The 21,365-nt window shown below is 31.2% G+C and overlaps 7 protein-coding genes across 7 annotated transcripts; 5 read left to right on the forward strand and 2 right to left on the reverse strand.

The window, feature by feature from the left end:
* Positions 1 to 590: 590 nt before the first annotated feature.
* On the forward strand, positions 591 to 1,007 carry Chro.40400 (hypothetical protein). Its single annotated transcript, XM_662201.1, has 1 exon — positions 591 to 1,007. The coding sequence occupies one exon, from the start codon at positions 591 to 593 to the stop codon at positions 1,005 to 1,007; it is 417 nt and encodes a 138-aa protein (XP_667293.1).
* A 60-nt stretch (positions 1,008 to 1,067) lies between these two features.
* On the forward strand, positions 1,068 to 1,691 carry Chro.40401 (hypothetical protein). Its single annotated transcript, XM_662202.1, has 1 exon — positions 1,068 to 1,691. The coding sequence occupies one exon, from the start codon at positions 1,068 to 1,070 to the stop codon at positions 1,689 to 1,691; it is 624 nt and encodes a 207-aa protein (XP_667294.1).
* A 232-nt stretch (positions 1,692 to 1,923) lies between these two features.
* Chro.40402 (hypothetical protein) lies at positions 1,924 to 4,968 on the reverse strand. The annotated part of the gene is made up of 1 exon (XM_662203.1): positions 1,924 to 4,968. One exon carries the CDS (start codon positions 4,966 to 4,968, stop codon positions 1,924 to 1,926), a length of 3,045 nt encoding a protein of 1,014 aa, XP_667295.1.
* A 2,227-nt stretch (positions 4,969 to 7,195) lies between these two features.
* Positions 7,196 to 11,539, reverse strand: Chro.40403 (hypothetical protein). Its single annotated transcript, XM_662204.1, has 1 exon — positions 7,196 to 11,539. The coding sequence occupies one exon, from the start codon at positions 11,537 to 11,539 to the stop codon at positions 7,196 to 7,198; it is 4,344 nt and encodes a 1,447-aa protein (XP_667296.1).
* Positions 11,540 to 12,984: 1,445 nt separating this feature from the next.
* Chro.40404 (hypothetical protein) lies at positions 12,985 to 13,707 on the forward strand. Its single annotated transcript, XM_662205.1, has 1 exon — positions 12,985 to 13,707. The coding sequence occupies one exon, from the start codon at positions 12,985 to 12,987 to the stop codon at positions 13,705 to 13,707; it is 723 nt and encodes a 240-aa protein (XP_667297.1).
* A 739-nt stretch (positions 13,708 to 14,446) lies between these two features.
* Chro.40405 (T13C2.5) lies at positions 14,447 to 18,346 on the forward strand. The annotated part of the gene is made up of 1 exon (XM_662206.1): positions 14,447 to 18,346. One exon carries the CDS (start codon positions 14,447 to 14,449, stop codon positions 18,344 to 18,346), a length of 3,900 nt encoding a protein of 1,299 aa, XP_667298.1.
* A 1,135-nt stretch (positions 18,347 to 19,481) lies between these two features.
* On the forward strand, positions 19,482 to 21,071 carry Chro.40407 (hypothetical protein). The annotated part of the gene is made up of 1 exon (XM_662207.1): positions 19,482 to 21,071. One exon carries the CDS (start codon positions 19,482 to 19,484, stop codon positions 21,069 to 21,071), a length of 1,590 nt encoding a protein of 529 aa, XP_667299.1.
* Positions 21,072 to 21,365: the final 294 nt, after the last annotated feature.

Here is a 21,365-nt window from a genome sequence, read left to right on the forward strand (position 1 = left end):
TTCTTTCTTCATAAGGCTTGAATTTTTCTTTTTGTTCTTTAATAATTCTGAAAAATTTCACTATTACTGAGCATGTTATTTCTTTTTTAAAACTGTGAAATACTCCAAAAAAAACAATAATATATATATATATTAAATACCTTTTATTAACAATCATCATTAATAATATTTGCTTAGGACGATTTATTACTTATTTTCCTTTTTTTCTTTTTTACTTTACTCAAATAAGTAAGTTTTGTAATAAATATTCATATTTTCTTCTTTTTTTCTAAATATTTTTATTCTATTTATTTTTTACCTCATGCAAAAAAATAAAATTTAACGGCATAGCAAACCAAATTTCTATACCGGTGCACTATTTTTCCTATACCGGTGCATTTGCATTTTTTTTTAATTTTTTTGCCTACCACCCACCCCCACACAAATTCATAATTATGAAAACTTTAGTTTATTATCATTTAAGATGAAAAATTAGAAATAAGAAATTAGAACCTAGAAATTAGAAACTAGAAATATAATACATATTAATCTCAAGTTAGTCAAATTTAATGCAAGAATTTGGTAAAGTTATATTATGTTAAATATAAAGAATGTATATGTTATTAAAAAAAGTATTATCGTTAATTTTTTTTTTAAATTGGTTTTTAATAATAAAAAGAATTGAAGGGATTGATTTGAATGATGATAAGGAAATATTAATAAGAGAATTGGGTATTCCTTTAAAAATGAAACCATTTGGAGAAAATAGAGTTCCTAGTTTAAGAAATTTTAATTATAAAACTCAAGGAGAAAATAATAATTATAGAGTGGAAATTAATAATTTATATATTAATAATAAATTTCAATTATCTTACTATTTGAAAATAAATGATAAAGATACTAAGTTTTTGTCTTGTGGTTTCAAGTATAGGTTTAATAATACAACTTTACCAATGCTTGTAAATAGAGGAGAGGTAAGTTTTAATAAATTAAAGAAAAAACAAAATTATTTTAGTTTAATTAATTAACTATTATATATTGAAAATAATTTTTGTCAGATATTAGGAACTTTGATTTGTGGGGAAAAAATGAGCTCTAAAAAAGAGCTGCCAATATTATCTTATTGTTATGGACAGGTTCAGCTGGCTTATCCATTTCTACCACTTCCAATAATTCTTTTAAAAGAAGAAGATACGTTTTTGGTTCAATTATGTGCAAAAAAGTTTCCAGATTATAAAGGAATTCCTTATAAATTTCCAATAATTCCCCAAGATCAGAAGATTTCATTTAATAATACATTATTTGAAACAAATTACTTAAAACTTGAAAATAAAAGTTCAAAGATAATTTATAAAGTTAATGAGAAACAATCCAATATAATTGAATGTGTAATAAATCGATTATTTGATGGTAAAATCTTTCAAGTATTGGAATATTCCATTATAGGAATAATTGCATGTAAATTAAAGATGAAAGATCAAAAAATACAAATAGAAAGAAAAGTTATTAGAGCTTTTTGTAGTGGTAGTTCAAGTTTTCAATCTGGGAATAACACTGATTTTATTTATGGTACTTTTAAAGTGAATAAAAAATCTCTATTTAATTGGATAGAATGTATTTCAAATCCTGAAGATTTGTTAGAAAAGAAATTAATGAATCCAGATCAAGCCATAAAAGATGCTTTATATGAAATGGATGAAGAAGAATTTTAGTGGAAGGTTTTCTTTCTTTATAATGTTTATAATCAAATGTTTTATCAAAGCTGTAGTTAATTTTTGATTAAAAACTAAAGAATATATCCTTTTTTTCTCATTTTTCCTGTTTTATCTCCTTCATCCATTTGCTTTGTTTCCCTATCCTCTTTCTCAATCTTCATTCTTTATACTTTTCTTTTTCTTCACAATCATCTTATATAGTACTTTACAAGATGAAGAATATACAATATTAAAGGTTATATATATATGTATTATTTGTTAAATTAATTATACTGCGCTTTCTATTGCTCCAAAAAGATTCAAATTCTATGAATTCTTGAATTTGTTGATTAAAGGAAATAGATTGATAAATTGAATCAAAATTTTCTTTTTGTTTGGTTTTAATCAAGTCTTGAATCATTCTTTCTTCATCAATCATGAATTTAACTTTAATTGTTGGGACTTGAATTTCAAGATTATGGCCATGCTTTTCGGAAGTAATTTGTACTGTCTCAGATTTTGATCTAAGTTTTGAATTATATTGGCTATATTCACTTTCAGATCTTCTTTTTCTTTTCTGATCTCTCTTTTCCAAGAAAGATTGTTTTGAATTTGGTGAATTTTGACTTTTTTTTTTGACATTCTTCTTATTTTGGAATTTTTGTTTTTCCTTGCTGTTTTGAGATCTTGATCTTGATCTTGACTTTGATCTTGACTTTGATCCTGATTTTGGCCTTTTTTTTTCTTTTCTTGAAGATATAATAGATAATTCTCTATAACTTGGAGAGAAATCTTGTTTCTTTGAATGACTCATTTCTGAACTTTGATCTGGATTTTGTGACTTTGATCTTTCTGTGGCTTTTTTATTGGAATTTGGTTCTAAAGTAATTCCATTGGTTGTATTGTTTGTTGAATACTGTGTTTGATTTGGAATTGGAGTTAAAGAAGAATTTTGAGCTGGATATGGAAAAGGAACTGGAGAATATGGAAAAGGAGTTAAATGGTATGGGTAAGGATATAGATATGGATATGGAGCTGGAGCTGGATAAGCGAAAGGGGTTGGAATTGGATATGGAGGTGTCATTGGATGTGCTGGATAAGTCAATGTAGTTGGAGCTAAGGTTGGGCCTGGAACTGGATAAGGAACTGGAGTTGGATATGTAGTTAAGCTTGGAGTTGGGGCTGGAACTGGAGCTGGAGCTGGAACTGGAGCTGGAACTGGAGCCGAAGCTGAAGCTAGAGCCGAAGTTGGAACTGAAGTTGGGGAAACCACTGTCTGTGAAAGACTCGGATCCCTTGAAGGTTCTACTTGAGATATATATGAACCAGGAGCTGAGGTTGGAACCGAAGCTGGAACTGAAGTTGGGGAAACCACTATTTGTGAAAGACTCGGATCCCTTGAAGGTTCTACTTGAGGTATATATAAACCAGGAGCCGAAACTGAAGCTGAAGCTGGAACCGAAGCTGGAACCGAAGTTGAAGAAACCACTGTCTGTGAAAGACTCGGATCCCTTGAAGGTTCTACTTGAGATATATATAAACCAGGAGCCGAAGCTGGAGCTGGAGCTGGAGCTGGAGCCGAGGCTGGAACTGAAATTGGGGAAACCACTGTCTGTGAAAAACTCAAATCCCTTGAAGGTTCTACATGAGCTATAACTGGAGAAGCTGCTTTCTGAGAAAGACTCAAATCAACAAATGAATTATCTACTGAAGTCAATTGAGATCCTCCAAGAGGTCTTGGAAGACGCTTTAAAGATTTTTTACTATCTTTTGAGTCTGGATTAGAAATATCAAATTTATTATTTATAATTGGCTTTGATGGTTCTAAAATAAAAGTGGAAGAAGATATCTGAGAATTTAATTTTGAAAAACTATTAGAATGAGAATCTTTAGAATTTGGAGAATTTTGAGATGCCAAAGAAAATAATTCTTGATGTGAATCTTGAGAATTAGCAATACCCAATGATGATGACTTTGAAGAAGAAAAATTACTTTGATTTATTCCTGAATCTTTCAAAGAAGTCAATCCATAAGATAAATCATTTTCATTGTTATAATAATGATCCTCAACATCAATATCTGAATCAAAAATTGGTGAAATATCCTCAGTTGATAGAGATATGACTTCTTTTTTTAATCCATTATCTCTCCCAATTTTATCATTAGTAGAAAAAGAATTACTATTACAATAAATATTATACTTTTCAAGATCCATCTTATCATAAAATGGTAAATTAATTTGAAATCTTGTATTACTACTACTCACTGTATCCTCATACCAAAATCCTCTATTTTTTAAAATTGCTAAAGAATTAAATTCTATTTCATTTTCCGAAGGAAAAATCTCCAAATCACAATTTGGGCATTTAAATATATCATTACAATTTAAACAATTTTCTTGTGAATCTACAGATGATTTTCCACCATTCCTAACTGCTTCCATTTTCAAATCATTATTAATCTTATCTCTAAGAATAACCATCTGTCTAGCATCCATATCCATTCTTTCATCTTGTTCTTTATTCATTGTATTCATTAATGATCTTCTAAATATAAACTCTTGTCTTAATAATTCCATCTTATTTTGATCTATATCAATCTTCTTCTTTCTATGTAATCCTAAATTATCTATTATTGACTTTTCTCTATATTCTTCTCTTATAAATATATAATGTAAACTACTTATTATACCAGAATATGAAAATATACCAATATGTTGCATATTCTCACCTATTCTAATTGGTGAATAATATCCTTTTCCTTCATATATATACCAAACCCCTTTAAATAAAAGAATACTTATTGTATTATTTTCTAACAAATCTTTATCCAAATCCTTTATTAACTCTTTTGGAAGTTTTTTTCCATATTTAAAACCTGACCACATATTTATATCAACATATTTATATATACAATAATTTATTGAATTATCAATTACTTCACCAACTAAAACTGGAAATAAACCACTAAATGGACGCATTTTACTAACTTCTTTAATAAACTTTACATCTTCCTTCTTTCTTAATTCTACTCTTATTCTTCTATATAATCCTATACTTTGTAATTTTGTATCATTATTAAATTTTTCTATTATATCTTTTTTTGCCTTTTCTATACATTCAAGATGATCCACAACAAATAACATTAAACTATCTGTAAATATGTTTCTTTGTTCTGAATATGGAAAAACTGAATTACTAGTATTTATTGATTTAATCCCATTTATATTATTTATTACTATATAAGAGAATATAATCCATTTTAACAAAAAATTTATTAATATTAATTTCATCATCAATATTTTATTAACTCTAAAATGCTCATCTTTAATATATATATATCACACTTGTTATTATTTTATTATTAATATACTAAATCAAATTTTAAAATTTTGTTAATAAAAAAAAAAAAAGTAAAATAATAACTTCCTTCAAACTCTTTTCTTATCTCCTCTCTATTATTTGAAAGAAATCACACTGATTTGTTGTTATCTTTCTTTTTTTTTCTTTATCTTCTTCTATTACAATTTTTATTTATATTAAGATCTTTTTTTTATATAAATACTAATCACAAAATTACCGCCAAACTCCGGTATGTAAAAAAAATTTACTATGGTATCGGAATGCATGCATGTGCATGAATAATAAAAATTAATATTCCATTTAAAATTAATAGATATTCCCAAAAAGTCTAAATTATAGAATTCTTCTATTTCCCTCTCTATTTCACCACCACCCCCACTTCATTCCTCTCCTCTCTTCCCTCGTATATTTCTATTTAAATTTTCCTTACTTTAAACAACTTTTTCCCAAAAAAGAAAAATATTTGGAAAACAATTTTAAAATATTCTCTACAAATACCACTTTGTTTTTAAAATATGTTTTTTTAAATATCAAGAAAAGGGAAAAGAAAAAATATATTAAAAAAAAAGTCGCCTCTTACACTCTTCCAACTTTCCCATCTACTTTCTAGACTTTAATATAAACTATCACATATAATACTTAAAAAAACCTAAAAACAATCAAATAATTTGTCTAAAAACTTAATTTCTCCAAAAACCTAATTTCTTTAAAATCACAACTTCTTCAAAACTCAGAAATGCATGTAATGGCGGGAGAATTCCTTTCTAAGATTATATTTATATTTGCATGCAACCATCCACACGATATCTATAATCAAAATGGAAAACACAAAAAAAGATAATAATCTAAATAATAATTAAGGTGCTATTTTTTTTTAATGATTCCTCTCATTAATCACTGAGCTCCTATTCTTATTAACTCATAACTGAGTATAAAAGCATCATAGTTTCTAATACCCAGAAAATAAACACTTGGTACAAAAAGGCTAACGAGTGAAAATATCTGTTTCCCCAAAAGTAATTTATCTTATATTGTCTCTCTCCCCTCCCCCTTTGTAAGCCAGCTGCTTACTTTTTTTTCAAGAATAAAGAGGAAATACTTGAGTCATCATTTAATAGTGATGGAATATAATAGTGGCATAAATACATATATAACATTTGAAATAATTTACTTTTCAATCTTTTTTCTACCTCTCTGGCAAGAAAAAGAAGAAAGTTTTAAAAACTCTTGTAGGAATACCATTAATTATTTCTAAATGGTAAGAAAAATCAAGAATTTAATAACTTCTGGTAATTAAATATATATATACATATCCCCGCTATCTACAATATATTGTATAGAATTTGAAATCCTATAATTACAATATACCACCCACCAATATATAAAACCTCTTTTTATTCATCTCTCTTCATATTTTGAGATTTTGTTTATCATTCTTTCTTTAACTCTTCTCTAAAATATAATAATCATTATCAACTGGTAACTCAACCTCATAGCATAAATCATTCATTAGATTGATGAACATTTATAATGGAAAACCCCAATATTCCAACAAATCCAAAATATTATATATTAATATGAGGACTGAAAAATTACAAGGAAATGATAAGTATAATTTCCGTTAATGGAGTTTAATATTATCTAGAACACCATAAAATCGACGAAAAGTCAAAGAAACCAAACAAACTATCTTCCTCAATAAGCCTTTCCTCACTCTTAGAACCCTGTGTATTTTTTGTTTGTTTAAATTAGTGTTTATTGGAAACAAAAGAAACTCTGAAGGAATACTTGGCCTTAACTTTAATGATAAATACACCCCTTAAGGTGGCTCAAGCTGTTCTGTATTAAGATATAGGTTGGGTATAATCAATCATCTTATGTGATGACAAAACCGTAATAATACTAATAAAAACTCGAATGATCAAACGGATTTGCTGATGTCTTTTTTGTACTGTGTATTCTTGTTACCATTAGTTTAAGTATAATCTTAAAGAAATCAAATAATCACAATGTTACACATTATTCTTTCTCTCTTTCTTTCTCTTTCAATCTAACTAATCTCATAAATTCTGGTGAAAATTAAACCAGTATAAATAAAGAGTAATAAAAAAAATGTATAAATTGTTATCATATTTGATCTAAACTTGCTTTACCTCTTTCTTAACTGGAAGAAGGAAAACCTGACTCCTCACAAGCCTTGAGAATTGCATTACTTTGATTAGTAGTAAATGGATGACCATCATGAGAAGCTTGTTGCTCAAATGCTGATGAGCACTCATAAGCAAAGAAGGATGAGAATGTCTCATTCTTCTGTAAAGAAGCCTTCATAGATTCAAATACATGGCAAACTAAGTGGAATGGAATGGATGATTGTGGAATAGTTCCAACAGTCTGAAGTTTGTGAAGAATTGAATATAATTTATTAGCTCTTTCTTCCTCAAGTGGAGAAAATGCATAAGGAGAAGAGGTTCTGTAGCTCATCAAAGAAGAACATCCTTCTACCTTTCCATCAATACCTATAGCAACACAAACTTTCCCTACTCTGCTTTGTGAAACTGTGTAACCAAGTCTAAGTAATGTTGGATAGAGAATTCTAGCACATTCCTTTGCTGTCTTTGTTTCTTGAATTGATGATGAAATATCACATGCATTTCTTCTATCCATTGTACTGACAGAACTTCTTGGAAGAATCTTTGTTGACTTCATATAAAGTCTGAAGGCAATTTGGTTACCTCTAATAGTCATTGAAGAATATCCCATTCTAGTACAAAATACATCTCTGTTTTGAGGCTTAATTGAACTGGAAACCTCGGTCTTTTGACCTTTGGAAGATCTTACTGGCTTTCTTGCTGCACTTCCTGGAACAACATATCCTTCAGGATATAAACCTGGAGTCTTTTGTCTAACTAATGCTCTCTCAACATAATCCAAAGCTTTTTCTCCAACCTTTGAACCTACAACTGGACCAGAAGTTATTGGAACTCCTCTTTCATCTCTTCTTACATTGGAATAGTTAATTCTTGATCTTGAAATTGCTGGTCTTCTGAAATATGGAATAGGTGGAAGAACAAGCTTCTTTGACTTCTGATGACCAGGAGCTGGTTTTGTAAGAACCTCTGGCTCAACAATTGATGAAGGAGATGATACAGAATTGAATTCAGAGATAGAATTGTCCTTTTGTGATATAACACCCTTCTTTGAACCAGTATCAGAAAACATCTTTTCAATAGTAGACTGCTTCTCAGCAATATCAGAAACCATACTATTGATCTTAATACCATCAGCTGAAGTCTCTGATCTTTTTGAGTAAGTCAAGTAATTCTTGAGGAGTAACTTTTGTGTACTGTAAACTTCCATAATCTGATCAAAGTATCTTAAAGCAAAATCTGCCAATTGAACTTGGTTATGAGTAGACGAAATCTTGACCAAAAGCTTATAAAGAACGCTAAGTCTAGGCTCAACATCAGCAAAGTACTTCTTCAAAGCTTTCCTCTCATTCTTTTGGAGCCTTCTTTCCTTAAGAGCAGACAAGTACTTCTCGATTTGGCTTTGCACATGTTGAATTCTAACGAGAAGAGATGAAATCTTTGAAGTACTGCTTGGAAGAGGAGTTTTAGAAAGAGTTGATTGTGTGAGAATTGGAGAAAGGGATAATGATGGAGTAGCATTCATTGTCTGAGAATTTCCTGAGATGTTTCTATCCACAGATTTAAGTTTCTCAGTTAATTGACGTGAAACATGGAGAAGCTTTTGAAGAATCTTCTTAAATTCTTCAATTTCAGACTTTGACTTGAATGAGATGTTTGGTTGCTGAAGCTTCTTGTTAATCTTAGAAAGCTTGGAAGATACCTTCTGAACCTTCTTTGTTAAAGATTCAAAATCATTTTTAATAGAAGAATCACTAATTGGAGTTGAACTAATATTTTGAACTAATCTCTGACATTCCTTGTTAGAATTTGAGATATCCATGTATAAAGTCTTGAGCTCAGTAATTGATGAATCAAAAGCGGTTTTGTCAGTTGATGATGGAGAGATTGAAATTGATGAAGATAATGAAATTGATGGTGAATCTGTGACTCCTGAAATAGATGCAGGAATTGAAGAAATAGCATCCTCAAGTTGTGAAGCTAATTCAGATCTTCTGTTCTCAGTGTCCTTAAGAATCTCTTTTGTGAGAGATCTATCTTCTTGAGAGAGTGAAGGACTTCTTAAAATGCTTTCTAACTGAGCAATCTGTGAAGAGAGTGCATTTTGCTGACTTGAAACTCTATCAACGAATATACCTGCAACAGAAACTTCAATTGAAGCTTCAGCTGACATTTCTAAGGTTGTCTTGGACTCTGGAACTGCAATTAAGATTCTTTGGATTTGTTGAATTGGAGAAGCAGCTATAATTTCCTGTTCTACAGCCTTTTGTTTATCATTTAGCTGTTTAATAACACCAACTATTTTGTGCATATCAGAAGCAGAAAGTGGATTCTCTAAAATCTTACTAATACTTTGTTGCTGTTCTTGAAGGAACTTTTGAGTCTTTGATTGTTCATCAAGAACCTGTAGAGAAATCTGAAGTGCTGGAGAAAGATCTGAAACACTTTGTGGTGGTAAAGATGCATGTGGACTTGCTGAGACATCTTTTGGAAGAAGAATTTCAGTAGTTGTTCCTGTTAGAGTTAAACCATAGAATGAAATGGTTGTAGCTCCTGACAATAATGGAATTAAATCAATTGGGAACAATTTTGATGAAAAGATAACAACATCTACTCCATGTGGCATTGCCTTATTGAATGCAGCCTGAGCTGAAGTACAAACGCTTTGTACTGCATTATTGCTGAGACCATAAATGCTTTCTGGACCATAACTGGAGGAGAATATCTTAAGACATTGAGCATAGAATGATGAAGCTGAAGTAAGAGAACTGTAGTCAAATTCAGAAATCATCTGATCCAAATCATTAGAGCTTGAGAAAGGAGCAGAATCATAAGAATATGGAGCTGAGCCAAATACAGCAAGCTTTGCAGCAAATAGCTTTAATTGATCTCTATTGGAAATGAGTTCAGAGTATTCATTCATGTAATATGAATATTTCTGACAGATTGAATCAATAAGAGATTCTTGGAAATCAGCAGATTTAAAGAGTTGAGAAACAACAGATTTGCATGTTGCAAGTGATGTTCCATCAACATGTTTAGCAATAGTGGCAAATTGTTCTTCAACGTAGTAATTGGTGAGTACTGAAACAGCTTCCTGATCTGCTTGGATTGAAAGTTTGAAGATTGCTCTTAAAGTAGATGGAGTAAATGTCTTGTAGAATCTAACCATTTCAGTATATGACTCTCTCCATACTTGTCTGCAAACCTTAATGGCATCAGATGAGTTATAAGAAGAAGCATTTCTTAGGTTCAGTTGTTTAAATAGTAAATCTATCTCAAAGATACAACTCATTGCAAAATTGATCAAATTGATCTTGGATGTAACGCTTGAAGCATATTGATTGAGCTGAGCTTGATCAGTGAAATAGCTAGAGAGAGCAGATTTAATGAACTTGGTGATATCGAATCTCTGGAATTTGGAAGATGTAGGCATTTGTGTAGTTGTGATGGTAGTAGTGTCTGTTGCAATTGTACTAATTGATACATCTTTTGGTGTAATAGCAGAAAGTTCAGGAATAGACAAAGTTTCGGGTGTCTTAACTGGTTTTTCAACTGAAATATCTGGAGATACTGGAGATTCCTCTGGAGCACCAGTAGACTCTTCTGCTTCCAAACCATGTGAAGCGTCATAACTGTTTGGATTCATATCGATATCAGAACGTCTTGATGCAAGAGATAAATCATCCTGGATATAACTCTGCTTAACCTCAACTTCTGGCTCTTTGAGTATTTCCAATGGTTCAACTGGAATACTAGAATCTTCATGAATATCCAACTGAGATTCAAGAAGCTTAATCTTCTCATCAGTACGTTTAATTCTCTCTTCAATGTTAAGTTGTTGCTTTTTTGCCTTAAATACAAGGTCAATAGCACTGTCTCTCTTTCTCTTCTCAGACATGAAGTGCCCATAAGCCTCTTGATATCTTAATTTAAGTCTTGCAATTTCATCTTCTTGAGCAACAATTGAGACATTTGGAACAGTTCCAGACTTTTGCATATTTAGTAATTGTTCTTCATGTTGAGCAATGGCATCTTTAATTTGGTTAACTGACAAAATTAAAGACTTAATGTTATCATCAATGGATTTACGATACTTCTCAGCATCAGAAACTACTTTGAGTACTTCAGAAAGTACCTTCTTTTCATTAGCAACTTTTTCTTTATATGAATAATAAAGTTCACTATCTTTAGCAACATCTTTTCCGATTTCATATTCGTCAAGGCTTACTTCTGGCTCAACAGTGTATTGTAACTGTTTAATATCTCTAAGCCTTGGCTTTTTCAGAATCAATTGGCATAGTGTAAATGTATGGTTCTTCCTTAATTTTCTCAAATTGAACAAATTCCAAATCATCAGTACTTGTTTGTTTATCAAATGGAGAAATAACACCTTCTCCCTCTGAAACTTCCTCAATTTCACCTTGGAACTTTGGTGCTTTTGGAATAACCACTTTATGGCTTTCAGTGCTCGTTCCTTGATCAGCTTGAGAATATTCCTTTGGTGCTGGAAAGTTTCCACTTGAATCCATCAAAGCAATAGAAATATCTGGAGATTGCTCATTTTCTCTCTCACTAGAATCTGCCTCCTCAGTCATACTACTTTCATTATTACCAGAACCTGTTTGTGTGGATTGATCTACAGCCTTTTTTTGGCTTGATCCCAAAGTTTGATTAATAGTCAAGAATAAGAGTACTAAAAAGATACAAAGCCATGCCAACTTGGCTCTGCTAGCAAAAATTGCCTTCATTCTTTGCTAATAATGTGTACTATATATATTTACTATAAGATGATATATTCTTCGACTTGTCTTCCTATTATATCCCCTATTTTCCCTAAATAGTTTCCTGGCAGAACCTATTATTTCAGTCTCTTAAACTCTACCTTCCTTTTCTTCCTAACAAACTGATTTTATAATTCCCTTGTAGAATTAATCACTCAATCTCCTTCACTGAATGAGTTCTCCCTCATTTCCTGATCTATTTCCTATACTGAATCTATTAATTCATTAGATCGCATGCCGCCCAACGCCTGCGCGCCAGTCCCATGGGCGCGTTATCTCTAAATTATTTAAAGATTTAATTCCGGTAAAGTATTTATAGTAGAAAAGTTTATTATTATTTTCCTTTCTTCCAGCAAATGTTTGTTAATAATTTGTTTGAATACTCTTTTTAGTTGTTGGAATTATTTCTAAAACGAAATAGAGGAAAAAAAATGTAATTTGTGACTATTATACTATATATTCAAAAAAAAGTCCATTAATACTATTTCTATCTATCTAACTTGCCTTCTCTAAAATTCTACATTTTGAAATTATTTTCAATATTTACTCCTAGTAGTGTTGATGTTATTAGTAATATTAATAATTGAAAAGGAGGTTAGTTTTACTATTCCCTTGTAAATTAATAATTAATTTGCACGTTCCCGCCATTTTTTGGCAACTTTAATTTACATGCAATTTCCCCACATGGTTACTTTATCCAATAAATATCCAATAGACATAACAGAAATATACATATGGACAGTACATGTATGGATATTTGCCATGTTATTGGTAACGCGTTCAGATCCAATTAATTTCATATCTGGAATTGTTTGGCTAAATTTGTAGTTGTAATATTAACGAGGAGCAAAAAAAACTTTCAAGTTTACTTATAATTAAAAAAGTGGGTTAGAAACTAATAGTAATTGTGAACATTGTTAAGTGGTTAACAGCACTTTTATCTAAATTGTTATACACAACGTTTTCATAATCATTGTTTTTAATATAATTTTAAAGAAGAAAAAATAAAGAAATTAAAATGGTTTCATTAAGATTGTTATTCATTATAGCTCTAACAACTTTAATTCAAAATGTCAGATCATCAAATATTATTTTGAATGAGAACTACACGAATATTTCTGAAAAAGAGTCTATCATTGAAAGTTTGGAGATTATTAAAAGAGAGTATGATCAAGGCAAGAATTTGACTGATTTAATCAAAGATCTTGAACATTCTGAAGAAAATAGGGAGCTTTTCGAGAATATGGATACTAATACAACTGAAATTATTCCAGATTCCTGGGATAAGCTTGAAGCTTCTATGAAAAATACTACTGTCGTAACTCCAGTTGCTCCTTTTAACAGCTCCTCAATTGGAGGTTGTGTGAAACTTGCTTCAGATGTGAATATTATCTTTGGTTCTCACAGAGATGAATTCCAAAATGCTGTTGCAAAATGCTCCAGGAAAGCTCTTGGGAGCTATAAGAATACATTTAGGTGTATTTCAAAGCTTAGCTTTGATGGTTTAAAATTATCAGCTCAATGTAATGATTGCTGGGCAAAAACTGCTCATTGTGGAGTTAAGCATTGTGCCTCCCAGTGCTTGTTTAACACATGTGTTGCTAAGTGTCAGAAATGTTCAATTAGAGAATGTTCCAAACAGCTTAACGAATGTGCAGGGACTACATGGATGCCTTTACCTTGTGCTCTAGATCCTCACAAACCAATCCCTGATCATTTTAAAGCAAATGACCCCAAGTAAACTTTCATTCGACAACATAAAGGCAATTACAAGGGGTATAATAATTGTGTAATATTCTTCCTCTCAATCTTCTTATTATGGTTCTTTCTTTTTTCAGGATGAGAAGACTATCTACCTTAATTTCTATGTTCGTTAAATACATATCACGATCATTCTCATTCAAGGAAAGAGAAACAATTGTCTATAGATAGAGTATTTTTCTTTTAGATCGTTTTAATTAGGATTTTTACAATTATTTAGTCTTTACAAAATATTTATTTAGTTTTTAATGAGATTTTGTCATAAAAATTGATAATATGACTAATCTTTTTCCCTGAGTTAAAAAGTGACTTGTTTTTCACTCTAAATTAACCGATTTTGTCCAAACTAATTATATAGATTTATTATTATCAATTGAGTAAATAAAAAGGAAGAAGTGTGAAAAAAAAAGTTTTACTATCATCAATAAAGTCAACCCCTACATGTGTTAATTCTCTCGATTACTCTTTTCTTCACTCGTTTAAAATTTTAAATTATACTCGACATGAGCGCCACAATTTGCGCGCTTTTGCCGGTACTGATTATTAATATATAACATAAATATAGACAATTAATTAAATAAATTAGAGGCAAGGCAAAAAAATCTTAAATTAAATAATACAATTAAAAAATGACCGGGTTAGAGGATAAACGTAAAAGGATAACTTAAACAATACAGTTGTTAATCAGTAAAGTAATTCTTTTACATAATTATTAAAATATGGAGAGAATTGTTTTTTCTAACTTAATTTTTGCCATTTTGGCTGGGTATCTCATTAGTTTGTCAGCATGTGCTGAAAAATTCAAGTATAATTATACTTTAGGTAATATTACTGTTAACAGCACAACTCCAGTATATATTTTCCCAACTAGTTCTTCAAAAAAAACCACTACTACTACTGCAGAAGTAACAGGAGTTGGTGAGAGTATTCCTCCATTAGGTCCATTTGACAGAATTAGAGGTCCAGATTGCAAAACTCCATTCGTTACTTTTGATTTAAAGCTAATTTGTGGTTCTGATGGAAAAACATATGATAATGTTTCTATCTTCAGAAATGCTCAGTGCGATAATGAAAACCTTGAGTTCCAACATTGGGGAAGATGCAAGGGAACTCTAAGTTCAGTTAAGGGCCGTGAACAACTCATCTCCAAACGTCCATATTTGCCACAAGGTATTGTCCCATCTCCAATTTCCACTACCACTACTACCACCGCTACCACTACTACTACTACTACCACTACTACCACTGTAGTGGCAATAGTTGACTTCCAGGAAGGTTCTCCATTAGGTCCATTCGACAGAATTAGAGGTCCAGATTGCAAAACTCCATTCGTTACAGCAGATTATAGACCAATATGTGGTTCTGATGGAAAAACTTACTCGAATGTCGCACTTTTCAGAAACGCCCAATGCGATGATGAGAATTTGGACTTCGTCCACTGGGGAGAATGTCCCACAGAAGTTAAGCCAGAAGAATCAACAGAAAGGCCTCCATTAGGTCCATTTGATAGAGTCAGAGGTCCAAATTGTAAAACTCCATTTGTTACTTTGGATCTTGACCCAATTTGTGGTTCTGACGGAAAAACCTATGACAATACTTCAATATTCAGAAACGCTCAATGCGATGATGAGAATTTGAACTTTGCTTACTGGGGAGAATGTACCACAGAAGTTAAGCCAGAAGAATCAACAGAAAGACCTCCATTGGGTCCATTTGACAGAGTCAGAGGTCCAAATTGTAAAACTCCATTTGTTACTTTGGATCTTGACCCAATTTGTGGTTCTGACGGAAAAACCTATGACAATACTTCAATATTCAGAAATGCTCAGTGTGATGATAAGAATTTGAAATTTGCTTACTGGGGAGAATGTACCACAGAAGTTAAGCCAGAAGAACCAATAGAAAGACCTCCATTAGGTCCATTTAATAGAATTAGAGGTCCAGACTGTGTCACTCCTTATGTAACTTATGAATTAAACTTGATTTGTGGCTCAGATGGAAAGACTTATTCAAATATCTCGAGCTTCAGAAATGGTCAATGTGAAGATGAAAATCTTGAATTCAAACGTTGGGGAGAATGTACTTCAGAAGAATCTCAACCTAATAAAAAGAAGAGAGAAGATTTGGGAACCTTGGATAGACCAAGAGGTCCAAAATGTAAACAAGATTGTCCAAAGTTCTATGATCCAATCTGTTCAAGTACTGGTACCATTTATGCAAATGAATGCTACTTCAGAAATGCTCAGTGTGATGATGAAAAGCTTGGATTCCTCCATTGGGGGGTTTGTAATAGTAATGATGCTGATAAGATTAATGGAATCATCTTTATCGAAGAATCTGGTCCTTTTGAATTGGAACCATTGGGTCCATTTGACAGAGTTAGAGGTCCCGACTGTAAGACAGTTTTTGTTGATTTCAAATACTATCCAATTTGTGGTACTAACGGAAAGACTTACGAAAATGTTTCCCATTTCAGAAATGCTCAGTGCGATGATGAAAATCTTGAATTCAGATACTGGGGAGTCTGTTTTGAAGGTTATGAGGAATACTTTGGGAATATGATTCCATTAGGTCCTTTTGACAGAGTTAGAGGCCCAGGTTGTAAGACACCTTGTACTAAAGAATATAACCCAGTTTGTGGAACAAATAGAGTGACATATTCAAATCCATGCGAATTCAGGAACGCACAATGTGATGATGTGAATCTTGAATTCCTCCATTGGGGAAAATGCAGCAAGAGTATATGTAACAAGCCAGCTCAACCATCAGCTCAACCATCCCAGGCTCCAGTTGTAGTTGAGAGACGTACGTTTAATGCAGAAGAAGCACGTGAACCTTTGGGTCCTTTTGATAGAGTTAGAGGTCCAGAGTGCAGAACTCCATGTACTAGAGAGTTTGACCCAGTTTGTGGGACAGACGGTATTACTTATCCAAATCCATGTGAATTCAGAAATGCTCAGTGTGATAATTCAAATCTCGAATTCGCTTATTTCGGAGAATGTAGTGATGAGTCTGAACAACATAAGGATTTAAGTCCAGTTGGTGAGTTAAACTCTGAGTTTTATAAATACAACTATGATCTCTATAGAATCAGAGGGCCTAATTGTAAGAAGCCATGCAGTAGTTTAGATTCACCAGTTTACGGTAGTGATGGAAAGGAGTACAAAAATATTTGTTATTTATTAAATGCGATGTGTGATGATTCTACCTTGGAGCATTATATGGCCAGAGTTTACAATAGTGAAGAAGATAAGAAGAATCCTCCAAAAGTAATTAAGGCAGATTTAGGTCCATTTGATAGGAAAAGAGGTCCAAATTGTAAACAAGAATGTTCTAAATATTACAATCCAGTTTGCTCAAGTACTGGTACCGTTTATGCAAACGATTGCTACTTCAGAAATGCTCAATGCGATGACGAGAAACTTAAATTCCTCCACTGGGGAGTTTGTGACAGTAATGATGCTGATAAAATCACTGCAATCATATTTACCAAGGATTCTGGTCCATTTGAGACACTTCCATTGGGTCCATTTGACAGAGTCAGAGGCCCAGATTGTGTCACTCCATTTGTGACAATGGATTATAGACCAATATGTGGTTCTGATGGAAAAACTTACACAAATATCTCGCACTTTAGAAATTCTCAATGTGAAGATTCAAACCTCGAATTTGTTCATTGGGGTAAATGTCTCACCACTGAAGAAAATGTTGAATCTCCCGATGTTACTGTTGGTGGTAGAGGCCTCCCAGGTCCTTTAGATCGTGAAAGAGGTCCAAATTGCAAGACTCCATGTACAAGAGAATACCATCCAATTTGTGGAAATGATGGTGTGACTTACGCCAATCCATGTACATTTAAGAATGCTCAATGCGATAATGAGGGATTGACTGCCTTACATTTTGGAAGGTGTAATGATGGTGATGTTCATTTAATTACAACCACAAAAACAAAAACTCCAGGAACAGCTTGTTCAACAAAACCAACAACAAGTGAAATGGCCAGGGGACACTTAAGAAGCGTAAAAGGAACAAATGAAGAAGAAGATGGTTCTTTACCAACAAGTACTACTACTAAGACCATCTCAGAAAGCTATCCAAAATCAGATGAAAAAGATGAAAAAGAAGAGCACTTTATGAGTTTAATGGAAGTTCTTTCCAAAACCTCATTTAATACTCCAGAACCAACAATAACAAGAGAAAGTACTGGTAACTGTTTAAATCCAACAGATTTGGAAATTTTGTTTGGTGAAACTAGCGTATTTTTCCAGAATTTGGTGATCGTTTGTGGAAGATCATCTCTTGGAAATGGAGGTAAGACAGCCAAGTGTATACAAAGCAGATCTTTTGGTCCAAACGAACTTAGGATCTCAGATCAATGTGTTTCGTGCTACAAGGAATCAGCAACCTGTGGTGGTAAGAAATGTAAATCAGCCTGTCTCACTTCTACTTGTAATACAAAATGCCAGAAATGCTTTGAGAAGAACTGTGCTAGCAGTCTTAAAGTGTGTGTTGGTACCAGTTGGTTACCAAGACCATGCGGACTTGATCCGTTTGGTGAAATTCCAGAAGGATGGAAAGTTCCAGATCCAAAACAAAGTGATGTTGCTCCAGCCAAATAAAGCAAGTCTTCTTTTTTGATTTGTGAATCTATTTTTTTTCATTTAATATTTAAATAGAAGAAATATGGAAAGAAAGAGTAGTTAGAAAAAAAGAGCTAGGGGGGGAGGTAGGATATGTTCGATTAGATGAACCAATCATTTGTACTAAAACCGAATTAAATGAGATCTTATCGTTCATAATCCATCTTCTATTATGATAATGATAGACTAGAATTGTTTATTGAAGTGATATTGAGGAATATTTGTTATAAATAATTTGGTTTTATTCTTTTTCATTGTTTGTTTTAAGTTTAGGAAAACTCTTCGTTAGTATATTTTACACGTGAGACATATAATTCAGAGATAAACTTAAAACCTTTTCTTGTTTTCCATTTAAATAAGAGTAAATGAATGGAATATGAAATTATTCAAATTGTTTCTACGTCTATAGGCACATTAAATTTATAGGTTTGTAATTTGAAGATGGTTTGAGAAAGATGAATTGTGGGAGGAGAAATGGCGGGCTACAAGTCCAGCACTTATTTTACTTTTGGAATAATAATAGTTCACAAAAGCAATAACAACTGCTATTTCTACTACAACTAATATAATAATATTATTAATATTAATAATAATTACTAAAATTATTTTTAATTTTTTTTCTTCCACTTCACTAATTTCATTTTTTTTTCAAATTATTCTGAATGCATTATTTTACATGCAAAATTACGTGGCACGTGGCCGCCACACGTGTGGCGCCAGCTAGGTATCCACACAAATGTAAAAAAATAAAAAAAAAATTCAAGGGAAAAAAAAGAGGAAATAAAAGGAAAAAATAACATAATAATAGTGACAGAAATAAATAAAGATTGATTATTATTTATGATTAAAGGTTTGATTACAAGAATATTAAATCATTGTTTATAAGATAACAATTTTAAGGGAAAGGCGTGGGGAGGAAAGAAAACGAAAATAAAGATCTAGGAAAAAAGCGATATTTATTTTATTATATATATATAAATATATATATAATAAAATAAAGGCAACATTCAGACAGGAAGTTAGGAGGAAAAGAAAAAACGAATTAATTTTGAATTTTTTTTGATTAATAAATACTTTCCTCCGTACAAGTTGAGATAAAAACTGAAGGAAAAGAATGAATTCAGAATCTTTTGATAATGGAGATTTGACAGTCTCAAATATGTCAGAAATAAGTTGTGGAAGGAGTCTATGTTTATCTACTAAAGAACAATATAAAGTTATAAATAGAAATCAACTAACTAAATTAGATTTTCCATTATTTAGAGCAGGAACAACAAGTATTGAGTGTGGAATGTCATTAATGGAGGAGATTTCTGATATTGAAGATGAATGTGAAAATCCATTTGAAAATGAATCCAAAAGAAAAAAGATTAAAGAATTAATGGTGAAAATAAAGGATAAATCTAAACAAGGATATTTTAATTTAACAAAGTCAATTTCAAAAATTGGAACAAAAATCAAAACAAAGATATCTTCAGTAAAAGAGTCTAGAAATAGTGATGATAATAAAAGTATCTCTAGGCTTACTTCGAACTGTAGCAGTATTGGAAAATCAAAACCATCTTTAAGTTTATCAAAACTAAAATCATTTGGTAAAACTCGAATAATCTCTACATCTAGAAAAGCTAAAATTCAAAGAAAAGTTAGTCAAGTTTCAAACAAAGCATCCTATAAACTAAATACAAAATGCTCATATGTATCAAAAAGATTTATTTCTGCTTCAAGTACTATTAAATCAAAGATTGTATATAATTATTACAAATTACGAAATATTGTTGGAAATAAATTCCCAAGAAAAAGTTCTAAATTTGTTTTATCATTTAAGAAAAGTTCCGATGATATTGTGAGAAAAACCATGAATTGTAATTATATTCCTAGTAATGAATTGATTTATGATTCTGTTGAATACATCAGTAGAAATGCTGATGATGATGAAGAAATTCAAAATATTACTCATGAGTTTGAATCAAATCATATAGCAGTTAATAGCGAACAATATGATACTGAGAAACAAATGAGTGATGAACAGTTTTTAGAAAATGATATTAATATTAAATCATTAAATAGTAACTCAGTTGAAATTGATTTAACAAAAGATGAACTCTCACAATTTGAAAACAATGCTGAAGTTGATGATACTACCCCTACTACAACTATTGACTCTTTTTTGAGACTAAGCTCAATGGATTCAACAATATGTACAACCATTCAAAATGATACAAACTCAAATACTCCATTTCCTATAATGTTAAGTGTAGGAAAAATTATGGAACAGATGGAACTATTGCATCAAGAACTTATTCAATTAAAAAATGATAATAATAATAATGCAAATACCATACTTACATTTGGAAAAGATGATATGGAAATATTCTCTTCAATGAAGGAACTTGTTAATACTTTAAACGCAGACAAGTTGAAAGAAGAAGAAGAAGACAAAATTTACAAAAAGAATGATAGTGATGAAGAAATCATGGATAATAGTTTAAATAACAATATTATTTTTAAACAAAGCCAGTTCCGACATGATCTAGTTTTTACGCTTTTGAGACAAACTCTACAATATTATGAGAATGTCAAAAACTCATACTTAGATTCTGAATTTAAAGCAAAATCTAATGATAATGAACAAATTAAAAACCTCATCATTAGTGCAATTCAGAAATTAAAATCCGGCGGGAATTTGCATGCATTAGAAGTTTAAAGCATGTTGAGGGGAGAAAAAAAAGCGTATGCAAGAGTTCCGCTTTGCTGTTTTGTTTATTGAAAGGTAAATAATTAAGTAAATACATATTAAAGGTTATAATCAACAAAAAAAAATAAAATAAAAAAGGACACTATTTAAGTCTGTATTATTATTATTTCATTACTCTAAATGTTGAATTGCGTCTTTAACCTAGTTCATTAAACCATTTTAAAAGAAAATATATGTATATATAGTCAAGTTTAGAATAGGCTTAAATATATTTATTTCTTGAAACTGAATGTACTTGAAATG

Source organism: Cryptosporidium hominis (assembly GCF_000006425.1).
Source record: "Cryptosporidium hominis TU502 chromosome 4 CHRO014140, whole genome shotgun sequence".
Taxonomy (NCBI): Eukaryota; Apicomplexa; class Conoidasida; order Eucoccidiorida; family Cryptosporidiidae; genus Cryptosporidium; species Cryptosporidium hominis.